This window comes from Podarcis tiliguerta, assembly GCF_965153285.1.
Source record: "Podarcis tiliguerta genome assembly, chromosome: 16".
NCBI lineage: Eukaryota > Metazoa > Chordata > Lepidosauria > Squamata > Lacertidae > Podarcis > Podarcis tiliguerta.
In genome coordinates this window covers 40,334,722-40,348,594 of record NC_139549.1, presented here as the reverse complement: position 1 = coordinate 40,348,594, position 13,873 = coordinate 40,334,722, and the positions used below count along the sequence as shown (strand labels likewise).

Below are 13,873 nucleotides of genomic sequence, written 5' to 3'. Positions count from 1 at the left end.
GAAGGGGGTTATTGTTTTCTTTTCTTTTGTCCTGTTTTTATTATGTACTTTTTGGTTTTATTCTGTATTTTTATGCTGTGAACCGCCCTGAAATCATCGAATGAAGGGCCACATACATACAAACTTAATATATAATAATGATATTGTTGTCACCACAACCTTTGGAGTAGACTAAGGTTGCCTAGTGTTTGGGTGGGAATTTGAACCTGATTTCCCACCAGGTTTACGTCCAGCACTTTGGGAGCTAGTCTGGCATTACTGGTTTACTGGTTTACTGGGAGACTAGGACTGGGAGACACAGGCTCAAATTTCTGATGAGTCATGAATCTTGCTGGGTGGGTGGGCATTGGCTCACTCTCTCTCTCCCAGACTAACCTACCTTGGAGGGTGATTGTGAGGATATAATTGGGGTGGGGGGAATATACATGTTGCATTGGGTGGATTGGGGGCGGGGGAGGCAGGATAGTAAGAAAGAGATAGTAATCATGACACTGAGCTCCTGGATGGATGATTTGTGTTCTCAAAACAAGCGCTTGCTTTTAAACATGTGACCTGCTATTAATGTGCAGAGCATTTTGCAGTTTCTGATACAACTTCACAACAGCAGTCCTCTACAGCAGTCTATTAAAATATTTCCATTGCCATAGAAGAGGAGTTGATTCTGGGAGAACTTACCTTGTCCAGGGCTGCATAGATGCTGTATTTTGAGGTGGTGGTTTGGCTGAGGTTAGGCTTAAGCCCAGATCATTTAACTTACTCTGGTGCTCTTTCTTTTGAGACATAAAAGGTAATTTGGGACTTTGTGTGTTTTTCCACACAAGTTTTTTGCAAGGTGTTGGATGCAAAACTCAGTATGCCGAGAACCTCAATTTATGTTCTTTTAGGAAAAAACAAACTGACCAGTGTTCTAGTCCTTGTGGCTATGATGGGTGAGCTGGGGAAAGTGAAACAAGTTTTCAGCTGTAAGAAGCGCTAAGAGAAGGCCCTGTTTGGACATTTTTTCCTCCACACAATGCCAATCACATGGTGAAAGAAGTGGGGGATCTGAGGTGGCACAGTGGGTCAGTGCATCTGACTGATAACCAGGGATGGCTGTGGGCCGGATTCCTGCATTGCCGGGGGTTGGACTAGATGACCCTCAGGATTCCCTTCTTAGATTCTATGTTCCTGGATGACTTTAGGGGCCTGCACATTTTAGAATTATTTAAAATCCACAAGGAACTTATTCAAGCTGATTAGGACTCTGTTCTGCCTAAGACCACTGTCCAACTCTCAGGATGAGATGACCCCAAAGGCAGCAGAGGGGGAAGGGAGGAGGACATGCTTCCTCCCCCACATTATTAACATATGCCTGAATAGGAACAAGGGGGCCATGGGATGCCCTCCAGGTGTTGCTGGGCTGCAACTCTCATCCTCCCTGACGATGGTTTGGCCATGGTGGCTAAGGCTGGTGAGAGTTGGCTATCACTGGGCTAGAGATTGCTTTGCCCCTTGCTCTTTTCTCTACCTAAATTATTCAAGAAAAACAAACACGTTCATTTTACATAATTCATGTAGGTTGCAGAATTCAAACTTAAAAAAAAAAAAATTGCAGGCGTTTGTTTGTTTGTTTTTACATCCTACTTGCCTGCCTTTTGTCCCAGCTTCCAACCTGATGTCTTTAAATAAGGGTGGGTGGGCTATTTGAGATGAGGGAGCTTCTTATAAAAAGAAAATGAGGTTGTGCTTCCTGAAAGAGCTGTATGTCTTGGCCCAAGATGGGATGTGCCTTTGAAGGACTCAGACTGTTTAGAAGGTGATGTTGCTCCTCCTCCTTGAAGTTTTGGGCATGGACTTAAACACACAGTAGAATGAGGAGAGGAGGAAGTGGCAGAATGGACAGTAGTATTTCAGAACAATGGTAGAGGATACCATTTTTAAATGCTCTCTTGCATTAAAACAAGGAGAAAACTAGCACAAAGAGTGAACTTGGGTTTCAAAATAGCACCTCCCACCTGCAGCCTGGAGGCAGTGTCAGGGCTGGACTCAACTATCCCATTCTCCGCGGAGCATGTGGATATCAGGCCTTGGTATGTGTTTGACGCAAGAAGTTCTTTGAACTGAGATTGTGGGTCTTTTCCCTGACTCCTAGATCTTTACTAGATCTAGTCCGCCCTTCATCCCTGAAAGTATTTTTGTGTGGTCCTTCCCAGTTTTGGTGAAGGTGTGTTACGGAGTTTTACCCCAAAGGAAAAGCAAAAGTTGCAAAAGGGAGAGAGAAAGAGACTCTCAACCTCAAACGCTGCCCATCTCTTTAGACTTTTGTATGCAATATCCCAGCATGTATATATTAAATCAATCCCAACAGTGACATATAAAATAGTATAAGCAGTCCACATGTCCAAATAGGTATCTAAACAAGACTGATTATGTCACAACAGAGAGAAGGCTAAAAAGGCTCTTTCCATGGCCGGTTTCCCCCCATTCTCCATTTAATTATTTATTTTCCTGCAGCCCACTTAAAGTTGAGATCGCATAGGTGAAATCACCGTATGCTGTGAGTTGCCTGTATTGCCTTACTATCCTATCTTTCCTACTCAGGTGCTCAGGGCAGCATGTCCTCCAGGAAAATCTGTCCTCCAGAAACCAATTCAGGCTTGCCAAGCTTCAACAATATGCTTGCAGCATCTGCCATCAAGACCTTAAAGACAGGTTCTCTTACCAGACCACCCCTTTGGGGTGTAAAGACTACCGCTGTGCACTGCCGCTGGACTGCGGTCACGTTCCCAAGCAAGGTACCTTTAGGATTGCCTGCTATTGCCACCCCAAGATAGAAATAGCAGGGCTGGAAGCATAGTTTGCCGCACAGCTAACTGTGCTGGAGACTAGCAAAGGAGCAGAAAAGCAGAGCCCTTATAGTGGCAAGAAAGACTTGCCTTGTAAGGTTGGAAGAACAAACACTCAGTGACCTGAAGATCTTACTGCCCTTTCTGCTTACCAGGCCAGGGGAAGGTCTTGTGAGGGCCCTGGGACACTCCCAGTGCCCTCATGCATCCTTCCCAGAGTCCAGTAAGTGATGCGGAGGGCAAGGCCTGCCCGGCCAGGTAGGGATGGTTGCGTGAGGGTGGGTGGTGGTCTCAGGGGTCCCTGGCTTTTTACAATTTTGCACGTATGCATGGATCCCCAGAGCTGAACCGTCTGTAAGCTGTGAGTTATCTGTACTGTCTTGTGTTAATAGAATGTGAGTCTAGAATCTGCCTCACAGCGGAAACTCCGTCTTCCGTTCCAGCAGTCATGCGAATATGGAGGACGGGGCGAGGGGGGCGGGTGCTCTTATGCCACCCCAAAGGAAAAGGAGCCTGCCATCAACTCCGGGGATCAACTAATCGATCCTGCTTGACCTGTTGGACATCCCTGGTCTATAACATCAAGGGCCGCTGTATTGAGGAAAGCTGCTCCAATTCCAACTGGCAGTGGGTTTCTAAAATCTCAGACAGATATTTCCCCCCATATTGAAGTGTAATTCAATAGTCTTTCAACCAGCATCTACTTTGTGGCGCCCCCCTTCTTGGAGAGGTTCTACCTTTACTGTCGTCCCCCCCCCCCCGCCCCCCATTACAGGACAGGTGAAGTTAGAAGGGTTTATTTCTTTCCATTTAGAAGGCATTCTCTGCTGAGCAAGTATTTTATTTTCAGCTACATTTTATATTTTATCTTGGGCTTCCTGTTTGACTTTTTATATACCAGTTTTTCTGCTTCTCTTGCTTGGTTAGTGTAAATGATTTTTATCATGCTGCATTTCTTTGTTGCAGACACGTTTTTAATTTTCAACATTTAATTTGCAATGTAAGTCACTTAGAACTGTGCTGGTGTTTTGTCCGCCGTCATTGTCTCCCTCCCCCAGCAGTATCTAATAAATCTCTGAGTGGGTTCTCCCTTCTTGGCAGCTTAAACATTACCTTTATATACAGAAAGAAGATTCTTCCTCAGATGCCAAGCCCTGGACTCGACTGTGCAGCTGATGAGTTGGTGTTCCAGGGGCTTTTCACCAATCCGATTGGGGTTCCTCTGTGGAAGGATGTCCCATTGCATTTCCTGACAGTTGAGAGCTTGCTGGAAAGGATAACTCTGGTGTCCGCAAGGGTTTTGTGGTCTCTTTGCAATTGTAAACTGCCCTGTGATCTTCGGAGGGGGGTTGGCATATAAATATTGCTGGAAAAGGACTCCAATATTGTTATTTTTTCCTGATATGGCCCCTGGGAGGGGCTGTGTAAGTTACCTATATAACATGCTGGTTGTTGTTGCTATTGTTGCTGCTGCTGTTTTTCAATAGAGCTTTGTGGTCAATGTGACCTGTCATCTGTCAGCCATCGTGAATTTTTAGTTGTTTTATTGAATTTATTTCAGTGGCTGAGCACATGCCTTGCCTGCAGGAATTCCCAGGTTCATCTCCTGGCACCTCTGTCTAAACTGCCCCCATCTTATCTGGATTGAGGTTCAGTTTATTGGCTCTTATCTGGTCCGTTACTGAGGCAAGTCCAGCACTTCCACTGCCCCACCTGCAGATGTAAAGGAGAAATAGAGCTCTGTGTCATCAGCATATTGCTGCCAACAGGCTCCAAAACACTGGATAACCCGACTCAGCGGTTTCATATTAGCATGTTTTGGGACTGGTTGACTTGTTTTCCATCTTTTGTGTTGTTCTTTTTATCACTCTCTCCTAAGGTGAGCCATCCAGGGGGGAAAGGGTAATGTGAGTCTTGAAGGGACATTGAAATGCACAAACCAATAAAGGGCTAACAAAATTTGGGAACCTTTGGTTTTGGAGCATTTGTTTTAAGGCAGGATTTTCAGCAAGCTGGCAATTTTAAAATAGTGTTTTCTCTTGGGTTGCATTTTCATGTGGAGTGCGTAAAGCATGTGTGGACCCGTTCCTTCCCATAACCACCTCCTCATGCAGCTCCTGTGGCTCCGGCCCCTCAGGGGGATGAAGGAGGCGAGGTTCACAGGCTCTGTGTCTTCTCAGCCAACCCAAAACTTCTTCTCAGACCTGAACGGTGAGGAAACCAGGAGCCTCAGGAAAGGGTGGGCTACACCTGGGAAGGACTGGGCATGTCATACTGTCCCATTAGTCCCAGCTATTTAGCCAAGGGTTGAGGATGGTAGGAGTTGGAGTTCAAAGAATCTGGAGGGCAGCAGGCTGGGAAAAAGCTGCATTACAATGTAATATATGGAAATTATTTTGAGGCAAAGTTCCTGTAATTGTATTTATTAATTATATAAATTTTATTTATAAAAAATAAAATACAAATTTATTAACAACGTCTGTATAAAGTTAAATAAAACCTCTATGGGAGGGAATATAGTGTTCCCCAAAGATTGGCCCTGTCTGCGGTTCATGGCAGTTGGGTCTGACTTGCTCTCTTGCCTTCCTTGAACAGTTTTTTGTGCCTTGAGGTTTGAGTGCAAGGTCTTCTGGAGTGTTTGAGCTCCTCTCCCCCTGATCGCTGACACCCAAGCAGCACATCACTCACCTGGGTGTGGAGCTGGATTCAAAGCATGAGATATTCTTCTTCAAGCACTTTTTTGCTGTAGGTATTACCCACATGTTTTGAAACCTATCTTTCCAGCAATGAGTGCTAGAAGCATGCCTATTGGCGCATCTTCTTTTTAAATGAATACTGAGATTCAAAGTAGACATGTTATGATGGAAGAGTGGTGCACAGAGAGCACTGACTCAAAATATCTCTTTTGATGGTCTTCTTTCCCATGCTATTGCAAGGGGCAGTAGAGGCAATAGCAAGTTTTGCTGGGAGCTGGAGGCACTGCTAGACAGTGGTTCCGATCCTCCTGGATGGTGTTGGGGGGATGAGTGTTCAGACCCCTGGGCTCTCACTTGTGGGGTGCCTCAGGGCTCCATCCTCTCCCCCATACTTTTTAACTTCTGTATGAAGCCAATGAGAGAGATCATCAGGGGGTTTGAGCTGGGTGTTCATCAGTATGTGGATGATACCCAGCTTTACCTCTATTTTAAATCAGAACCAGTGAAGGCGGTGAAGGTTCTGTTTGAGTGACTGGAGGCAATTGGAGGATGGATGGTGGCTAACAGATTGAGGTTGAATCCTGACAAGACAGAAGTACTGTTTTGGGGGAACAGGGGGGCAGTCAGGTGCAGAGGGCTCCTTGGTCCTGAATGGCATATCTGTGCCCCTGAAGTACCAGGAGCGCAGCCTGGGAGTCATTTAGGACGCACAGCTGTCCATGGAGGCACAGGTGAATTCTGTGTCCAGGGCTGATGTTTTATTGTGTTTTTAATATTCTTTTGGGAGCTGCCCAGAGTGGCTGAGAAAACCCAGCCTGATGGGTGGGGTATAAATAATAACTATTATTATTATTATTATTATTATTATTATTATTATTATTATTATTATTTACTGTGACTTGCTGATCACAGGAGATTATCTCCTCTTCCTTCAACAACAATCCCTCACAGGAACATAGGAAGCTGTCTTATACTAAGTCAGATTAAGGGTCCACCTTGATCTCCACTGACTGGTAGTGGCTTTCCAATGTTTCATGCAGGGGTTTCATCCCAGACCTACTTGAAGATGCCAGGGATTGAACCTGGGGACTTCCACATGCAAACCAGATGCTCTACCACTAAACTGCAGCCCTTGTTCTAAATGCTCCCCCTCCTTCCTTCCTTCCTTCCTTCCTTCCTTCCTTCCTTCCTCTTGGCTTTAATTCTAGTTTCAACCCTTCTGACCGTATGTATGTCTCACTGATCTGCAGGTCTCCTTGAACATGGACGTAACTGGTCAGCCATTTCCAGGATGGTGGGATCCAAGAGTGTCTCCCAGTGTAAAAATTTCTACTTCAACTACAAGAAGAGACAGAACCTGGATGAGATCCTGCAGCAGCACAAACTGAAAATGGTAAATGCCGTGACCTCTCAGATAACATTTTGGTGAACTTTTGCACATCTTCCAAGAAGAGTCTGCAGTGTCTGGTTTGGATTTATTTACCTCCTGCAGAATTTACCTGCATATAGAGCCGTTTCACACTGTCCATAGTAACAAAACCCGGGTTTGCCACTTAGAGTGCAGTCAACAGCATATCTGTTCACAATCCTGGTTCTCTGTTGAGTCTGCCTGCGCAACAGTTTCCTTTTCTTTTATGAAATGACATTATTTTGTCATATTAACCCTTTTACATGTTTAGGTGTATTCTCAAAAAATCTTAAGCTCACATCTTTTAGAATACATAAATATATATGCCACGTGTGGAGCGGCCACTGTAAGGATGTTTCTAGGCTATAACGGAGGAATACATATTTAGCACTTAGTGATGAGTTATTGTTGAAGTTCATATCCACACCATACATTTAGAGTTTGTGGTTTCCCCCAAAAGAATTCTGGGAACTGTAGTTTGTTGAAGGTGTTGAAAATTGTAGCTCTGTGTAGGGTAAATTGCACTTCCAGGATTCTTTGGGGGATGCCGTGATGTATAAAGTGTCATAAATGTGGGTGTGGACACACAAAGGTAGTTGAGTTGATGTTCTTGAACTGAGTGAAAATGCTTCCAGAAAAGGGTTCACATGTATGTGCAGTGAAATGTGGTGGAATTTTTCACAGTGCTTCATTTTTCTATGGAAAATTTATCGTCTCATAAGTAAACATGAGAATGGGTACCAACACTATTTAGGCAAGCTTGGCAGCTTTAAAGTTTTTAGTTCTGTTTACTAAATAGAAGTAAATTAAGCATGCTAAACACTCCCTAGGGCAGGGATAACCAATATGGTGCTCTCTGGTTGATGCTGGACCACAGTTTTCCCCATCCTTGACCACTTCCCATGTTGGCTTGGGATGATGGGAGTTGTTGTCCAAAGCATCTGGAAGGCACCCCATTGGCTACCTCAGCTCTAGGGCATCAGGGGGAATTATGATGCAAACTGAAAAATTCCCAGCTGAAATTATCCCAGTTTGCTTATGAAGAAAGTTTGCTTATGAACTTTTTAAAAAATAATAATTCTCAAACGTTCACATTACTCTTTGTGGTGTATGAGAGAAGGAAAGAGAAATGTGCTTTGTTGCTGTTCAGAGCACTTTCATTTGACCCTTCCATTAAGTGAAGGGCCAGTGAGGTGGTGATGACGCCGTTATTTTTATCTGCCTTGGGCCATGTTGACATGTATGTCTTGGGACAAGTTGCTTTTCAGATGGTGCTGGTTTGAATTACGTTGTTGTTGTTGAATTACATTATTGTTGTTGCTGCTGCTGCTCCCCACCCCCCTTTTTTAAAAAATCCCACGAACTTCTCCATCTTTTCTTGCTGGCGTTGCTACGTGATAGACAGAAAGTAAGCAGGTGAAGCTTTTAATGGCATGGAGATAATTGGAAAGGAAAAGAGCATCCTGTTTACTTTCTATCTCAGGAGCTGCTATTAAAGGCACCAGAGGAGAAAGCAAAGGCAGAAGCTTTCCTGCCTCCCCTGGACCTATTTGCTTATTTTACTAGATTCAGATGCTGCTTAATTGAAGAAGAAAAATCCACACAGAATTATATAAAATATTTATCAGAAAATACTGATAAAATCAACAGACTTAAGAAACAAGTAGATGGAATAGAATTGCCAAAATACTGATAAAATCAAGTTTTTAAAAGTTTAAAAATAGGCATGCTGAAATTGCATGTCTGGGTAAGCTTGCCTAAAGAAAATTTTTAGCAGGTATCAAAACGCAATATAACAAAGGTGCCTGCCTAATATTGGCAATTGACATGGGGATCAAAGAAGAATTGAAGGGAGCAAGACAGTTGAGAAGCAAGTTGGAGGGAGAGAAAAGGCAGTTATAATTGCCATCGTTTGGTCCTTGATTGCCTTGCCCTCTTCAATCCTCCTTTGATCCCCTTGGCAATTGTCAATATTAGGCAGGTGCCTTCATCTCTGGGCTGGTGCCGCCCCTTAGTGCTCCTTCTGTTTTCTCTGCTCCTTCATGGGATGCTTCCCAAATTGTGATCCGCCTTTCCTATGAAGACGTGCCTAACTTTCTCACTATTAGCCTTCAGTTGACAGGTTAAAACACAGCTGCTTCAGAGGGCATTTGTGACAAATTCATGTACCTGTCCCTTTATGGCCTGTCTGGTGATTTCTGCGGGGGTTTTTGCAGCATCTGTTTTCTTATTATGTTGTTAAACAAACTTTTGGATCCTGAAAGATGGACTCATTTTATAATAGCAGCCCCCTCAGCAAGACTAGAAGAAGACAAATGGTGGGAACATGGCAAAGGGCCCTGATGGTGAAACTCCCTCCCCAGGTGTGCTAAGTGAGCCCCTTCATTGCCCAGCATCCAGCAAGGCATTTCTGTGCCTCTCAGCATTTGATGGTTTTTATTGTTTAGACAACTTTTTTAAAAAGTGGGGAACTCTTTTTTTGAGGTTTTATTCCTCCATTCTTAATTTTATCTTGTTGGAAATTATTTTTATGTTTGTTTTGAAGGCGTTATGACCAAAGTTATATTTTTTAAATCATTGAGAGAAAGAGAGAGAGAATGGTATAAGTAAATGACTTGGAAAGCAAATACCACACTGCAGGTTTTTGCATCCCCTGCAAAGCAGCAGGAGGTGAGGAAGTTTTCTACATGGCAATGTCACCTCACATGTTTTGCAGAGGAGGTGTGTTCTTCCAGTTTGAGATAAAGTAGCAGGGGTATCCCAGCTGTCCTGAGATGGGAGAATTATTAAGTTTCCCCCCACCTACTTAAAGGTATTGTGTTTGAGGCTGTAGATGCTGTGGCGGAGGGCGTACATTTAAGCCCAGTGTGGCTAGAACCTGCTAATGCTCTGCAAGCACTTTGGAGACACGGCCGGCTGCCCTGGAACTGCCGAGTGCTGCAATTATTGTTATTTCATTTTAAAAGCACTGTGGGGGTTCCGGGCCTCAGTGCTAATAGAGCTCTCCCGCCTGGCCCAAGGGGCGCTTCGGAAATGCCACTGAGCATGCTTACTAGCTTGGGAGCGTAAAAGCCTTTTAGTCCCGCCAGGATCTTTAGGGCAGCTCAGGAGGAGTCGGGACAGGAGGGGATTTTGGATGTAAGTTAGCAAAGCTGCCTTCCAGCATTTCACTAGGGCCAGTTTTAAAGAAGTGGGGCGGGAAGCCATCTGTAGAGAGAACAACAGCAACAAAAATGAAATGCAAAGGTTACCTTCTGCTCCTGTTCGCACTAGAGGAACATTTTTAGAGGCCTGAAGCCAAAGCATTGGCTAGTAGTTGTTTCAATCAGTCTGAGAGATGTTGCCTAGCCTGTGCTCCCTAGCCAAGCACATCTCTTTATCCATTTTCTTTCTGTCTTCTCTTATTTTGAAGTCTTCCTATGGCCTCCCTTTCCATATGAAAATCCCTGCCAGATCAGACCAAGTGCATCAAAGTCCAGCATCCTGTTTCCTACAGTGGCCGACCAGATGCCTCTGGGAATCCCACGAGCCAGTGCATGAGTGCATTTGTTGTTCCCTAGCAACGCGGGTGGCGCTGTGGGTTAAACCACAGAGCCTAGGACTTGCCGATCAGAAGGTCGGCGGTTCGAATCCCCGCGACGGGGTGAGCTCCCATTGTTTGGTCCCTGCTGCTGCCAACCTAGCAGTTCGAAAGCACGTCAAAGTGCAAGTAGATAAATAGGTACCGCTCTGGCGGTAAGGTAAACGGTGTTTCCATGCGCTGCTCTGGTTTGCCAGAAGCGGCTTAGTCCTGCTGGCCACATGACCCGGAAGCTGTATGCCGGCCCCCTCAGCCAATAAAGCGAGATGAGCGCCGCAACCCCAGAGTCGGTCATGACTGGACCTAATGGTCAGGGGTCCCTTTACCTTTACCTTAGCAACTGTTCTCCACAGGACCCTGGATAATTACAGTCATTCGGACTAGTAACCAATGATAGTCTTGTTCTTTCTCCCCTCCTCTTCCATGAATGGGTCTAATCCTGCTTTTGAAGCTACCTATGCTTTTAGCCATCACCATTACTTACACCTGCAAATTCCTTAAGTTGACAATACACTGGGTGAGGTGGTACCCTGACTCTTTCGCCAGTCAGCTTCTAATCTTATGTAAGAGGGATAAACGTTTGCCATAGTTTCTCTGGACAGTTCGCTCCCGCTCCTTTCCCAGGACCAGCCTCCTTTTCTCCTAGGTTTCTATTGCTTCTACTCTTTCCGAAGCCCTTGCCACTTCTCCCCCCCCCCCCCACCTTAGTGGTTCAGCCAGTGTAGGGATGTCTAGGGGCTTTCCTAGCAGTTGTCCAGCTTGCACCCCACCAAAGGCTCAGGCCTGGGGAATGGCACAGAAATTGTGCCTTTCTTGTCACCTTGGTGGGGTAATCCTGACACTGGCGTGGGCCATCACACCAAACTGCAGAGCCCCCTCCTCAGTCGGCTGGCAGTGCTGCATGTTAGTTTGTGCAGTGGGGCTCTCTATGAGGACACCACTGCTTGGCTCTCTGTCCTAGCGTAACCACTACTCCCCACCCTCCACTCCCTCTGCTTGCCCCCCAAATGGCTGTCAGCTGATGTGCTGACTGAGAAACGTCAGGCGAAGCTCTTTGTGGTTGCTTTCCCCTGGTTTCCCCCTAACCTTGACCGATTTCCAGTGCATGTGCTGCTGCATATTTACCCCAGAGAGAGCAAGGGCCATTGACTTAAGGGGGCTTACTTCTGAGTAAAGTGTGCACTGAGGCAGAACCTCCGAGGTAGTGCCTTCCTGCTGGCACCTTGTTGGAAATAACGAAAAGGCAAGTGAGGTATTGTCAGAAGCTCCTGTCGTTGTCTTGCCAGATTTAGTCTTGTGCGCCCAGTAAGCCCTATTGAACGTGGTGGGATTTACTTTGGAGTAGATATCTATAGGCTTGTGCTGTTAAACAGCCAGTTTGAATCATTTGTGATTATTCAATTACGTTATTTCCCTCCTGGAGATTGGTGTGTGTGTGTGTGTGTGTGCAAGGGAGCCTAGCTACACCTCTGGGGATGTCAGAGTATTCCAGTGGAAATGGAAACAATTGCTAGTGTTCAGACTATGTGCAGGACAGAAATCAACCCAGCAAATGTGATAGATATTTCGGTCGGCAAATGACATGTAATCTTTGCTGTCTCTCCCCCCCCCCCAATTTGACCAATGTGGGGCTTGAACCCACCCCCACCCCCCAAGTCTCATGCTCTGCCTGCTGAACTATGTACGCTATGTGAGTTTGCCACAGCAGACAGCAAGACAAATAACATAGGTCTTAGCAGAAGGTAAACTGCAGCATAACAGAAACAGCACTGCATAAGATGGGGGGGGGGTGATGCCTTCTCACATTGCTAGATCAGTGGAATCCTTGCCTTTCTGTGACATTATGAGTAGCTCAGCCAGTCACTACCAAAGGTTTCATTTATGCTGTGAACTGCCCTGAGATCTATAGAGAAAGGGCAGTATACAGATTTAATAAATATAAATAAATAAAATTCACCACACCCACAAAATCCTCACGTATGTTACAATATCAATAGTGCTCTTCTGTCTTTTTTTTTAATACAGTGATACCTCAGGGTACATACGCTTCAGGTTACATACGCTTCAGGTTACAGACTCCGCTAACCCAGAAATAGTGCTGCAGGTTAAGAACTTTGCTTCAGGATGAGAACAGAAATCGTGCTCCAGCGGCACGGCGGCAGCAGGACGCCCCATTAGCTAAAGTGGTGCTTCAGGTTAAGAACAGTTTCAGGTTAAATACGGACCTCCGGAACGAATTAAGTACTTAACCTGAGGTACTACTGTACATCACTTGAGAAAACCTCTCCAACTGCTGTTTTGTGACAGACTTAGTTTGGGACATGTCAGCATACTTTTCTCTCCTGTTTGCGTTTCAGAAATCTTACATGCACAATTCTTCTTCTTCTAGCTCCAATTATTTTCCCCAGCTTCCGTTCCTCGGATGTAGCATCTCAACTCCTTCATGCTAATTGTTAGGCGTCTCCATCTCTCTCTAGTTTATGTCATTAGCCTGGATTGATAATCTTCTTTGGGTGAACAATTTGAAGCAGTGGCAGTCTTGGGTGTTGTTGTTTTTTTGCATAAGGACAATGAGCACTCAGCTGTTCCTGGTTGCTGCTCTTTTTTCGTTGTTTTTTAAAAAATGCTATTGTTTGTTGGCAGCAACAGATGTTATACAGCTGAATACAAAGCGGAGAGACAAAATCTGCAGTTAATCTAGCAAACTGTTTTCCTAAACATGCTTTGCGTGCGTGAGCGTGCACACTCAGATGGAGGCACCACATTCTGCACAGGAGGAGGAGCCCAACAGCAGAATTAAGGCTAATTTCTTGCTGCTTGTAGTCTGATCAGCTCCAGTGAAGCTGTCCAATGAAGCAATGAAGGAAATGGGAGAAGGCTATAAGGGCCTACATTGTTCAGAGTCACCCCTTTGGTTTGCCTGGCTCAGTGCACCACTATCTCAGATACAGCGGTCAGGGCCAAACCTACCATTAGGCAGAGTGGGGCAACCTCCTTAGGCGGCAAAACCATAGAGATACCAACATTTTCAAAAGCAGGGGTCCGCCATACTTAGCTAATTGGGAACCACTGCCCTAGCTGTTTTCCCTGGCTATTCACTCCGTTGGAAGATGGAGCTGTGTGTGCCATGGGGCCTGTCCTGTGCCCCCTCAGTGAGCCTCCTGCTGGCATGTTGAGCTAGGATTCAGCTGCCAGTCCAGTCGGCTTCTCTGTACATACACTTGTGTCCTTCACCTCCGGCAGAGAAATGTCTTGAGCCAACCCCAAGAAGGGTTTCTTAATCTGATTTATGCTTCCAGTCTTTGGTGATCCACCACTTGTTGTTGACAGGCCCTGTTCTTCCCTCCTGTATCCGATGACTTCA

General features: G+C 45.3%; 2 protein-coding genes across 51 annotated transcripts in view; both read left to right on the top strand.

Moving 5' to 3' along the window:
- The window catches only part of LOC310667244 (uncharacterized protein), a 559,738-nt gene that overhangs the window by 317,077 nt on the left and 228,788 nt on the right, over positions 1 to 13,873 (top strand). The window lies entirely within an intron of this gene.
- NCOR2 (nuclear receptor corepressor 2) overlaps positions 1 to 13,873 on the top strand; it is a 348,844-nt gene that overhangs the window by 233,115 nt on the left and 101,856 nt on the right. For all 50 annotated transcript variants that reach the window (XM_083418926.1, XM_083418964.1, XM_083418929.1 and 47 more), the window contains one exon: positions 6,772 to 6,914. In XM_083418926.1, the coding sequence (XP_083275052.1) occupies positions 6,772 to 6,914 (143 nt within the window). The remainder of the gene's footprint in view (positions 1 to 6,771; positions 6,915 to 13,873) is intronic.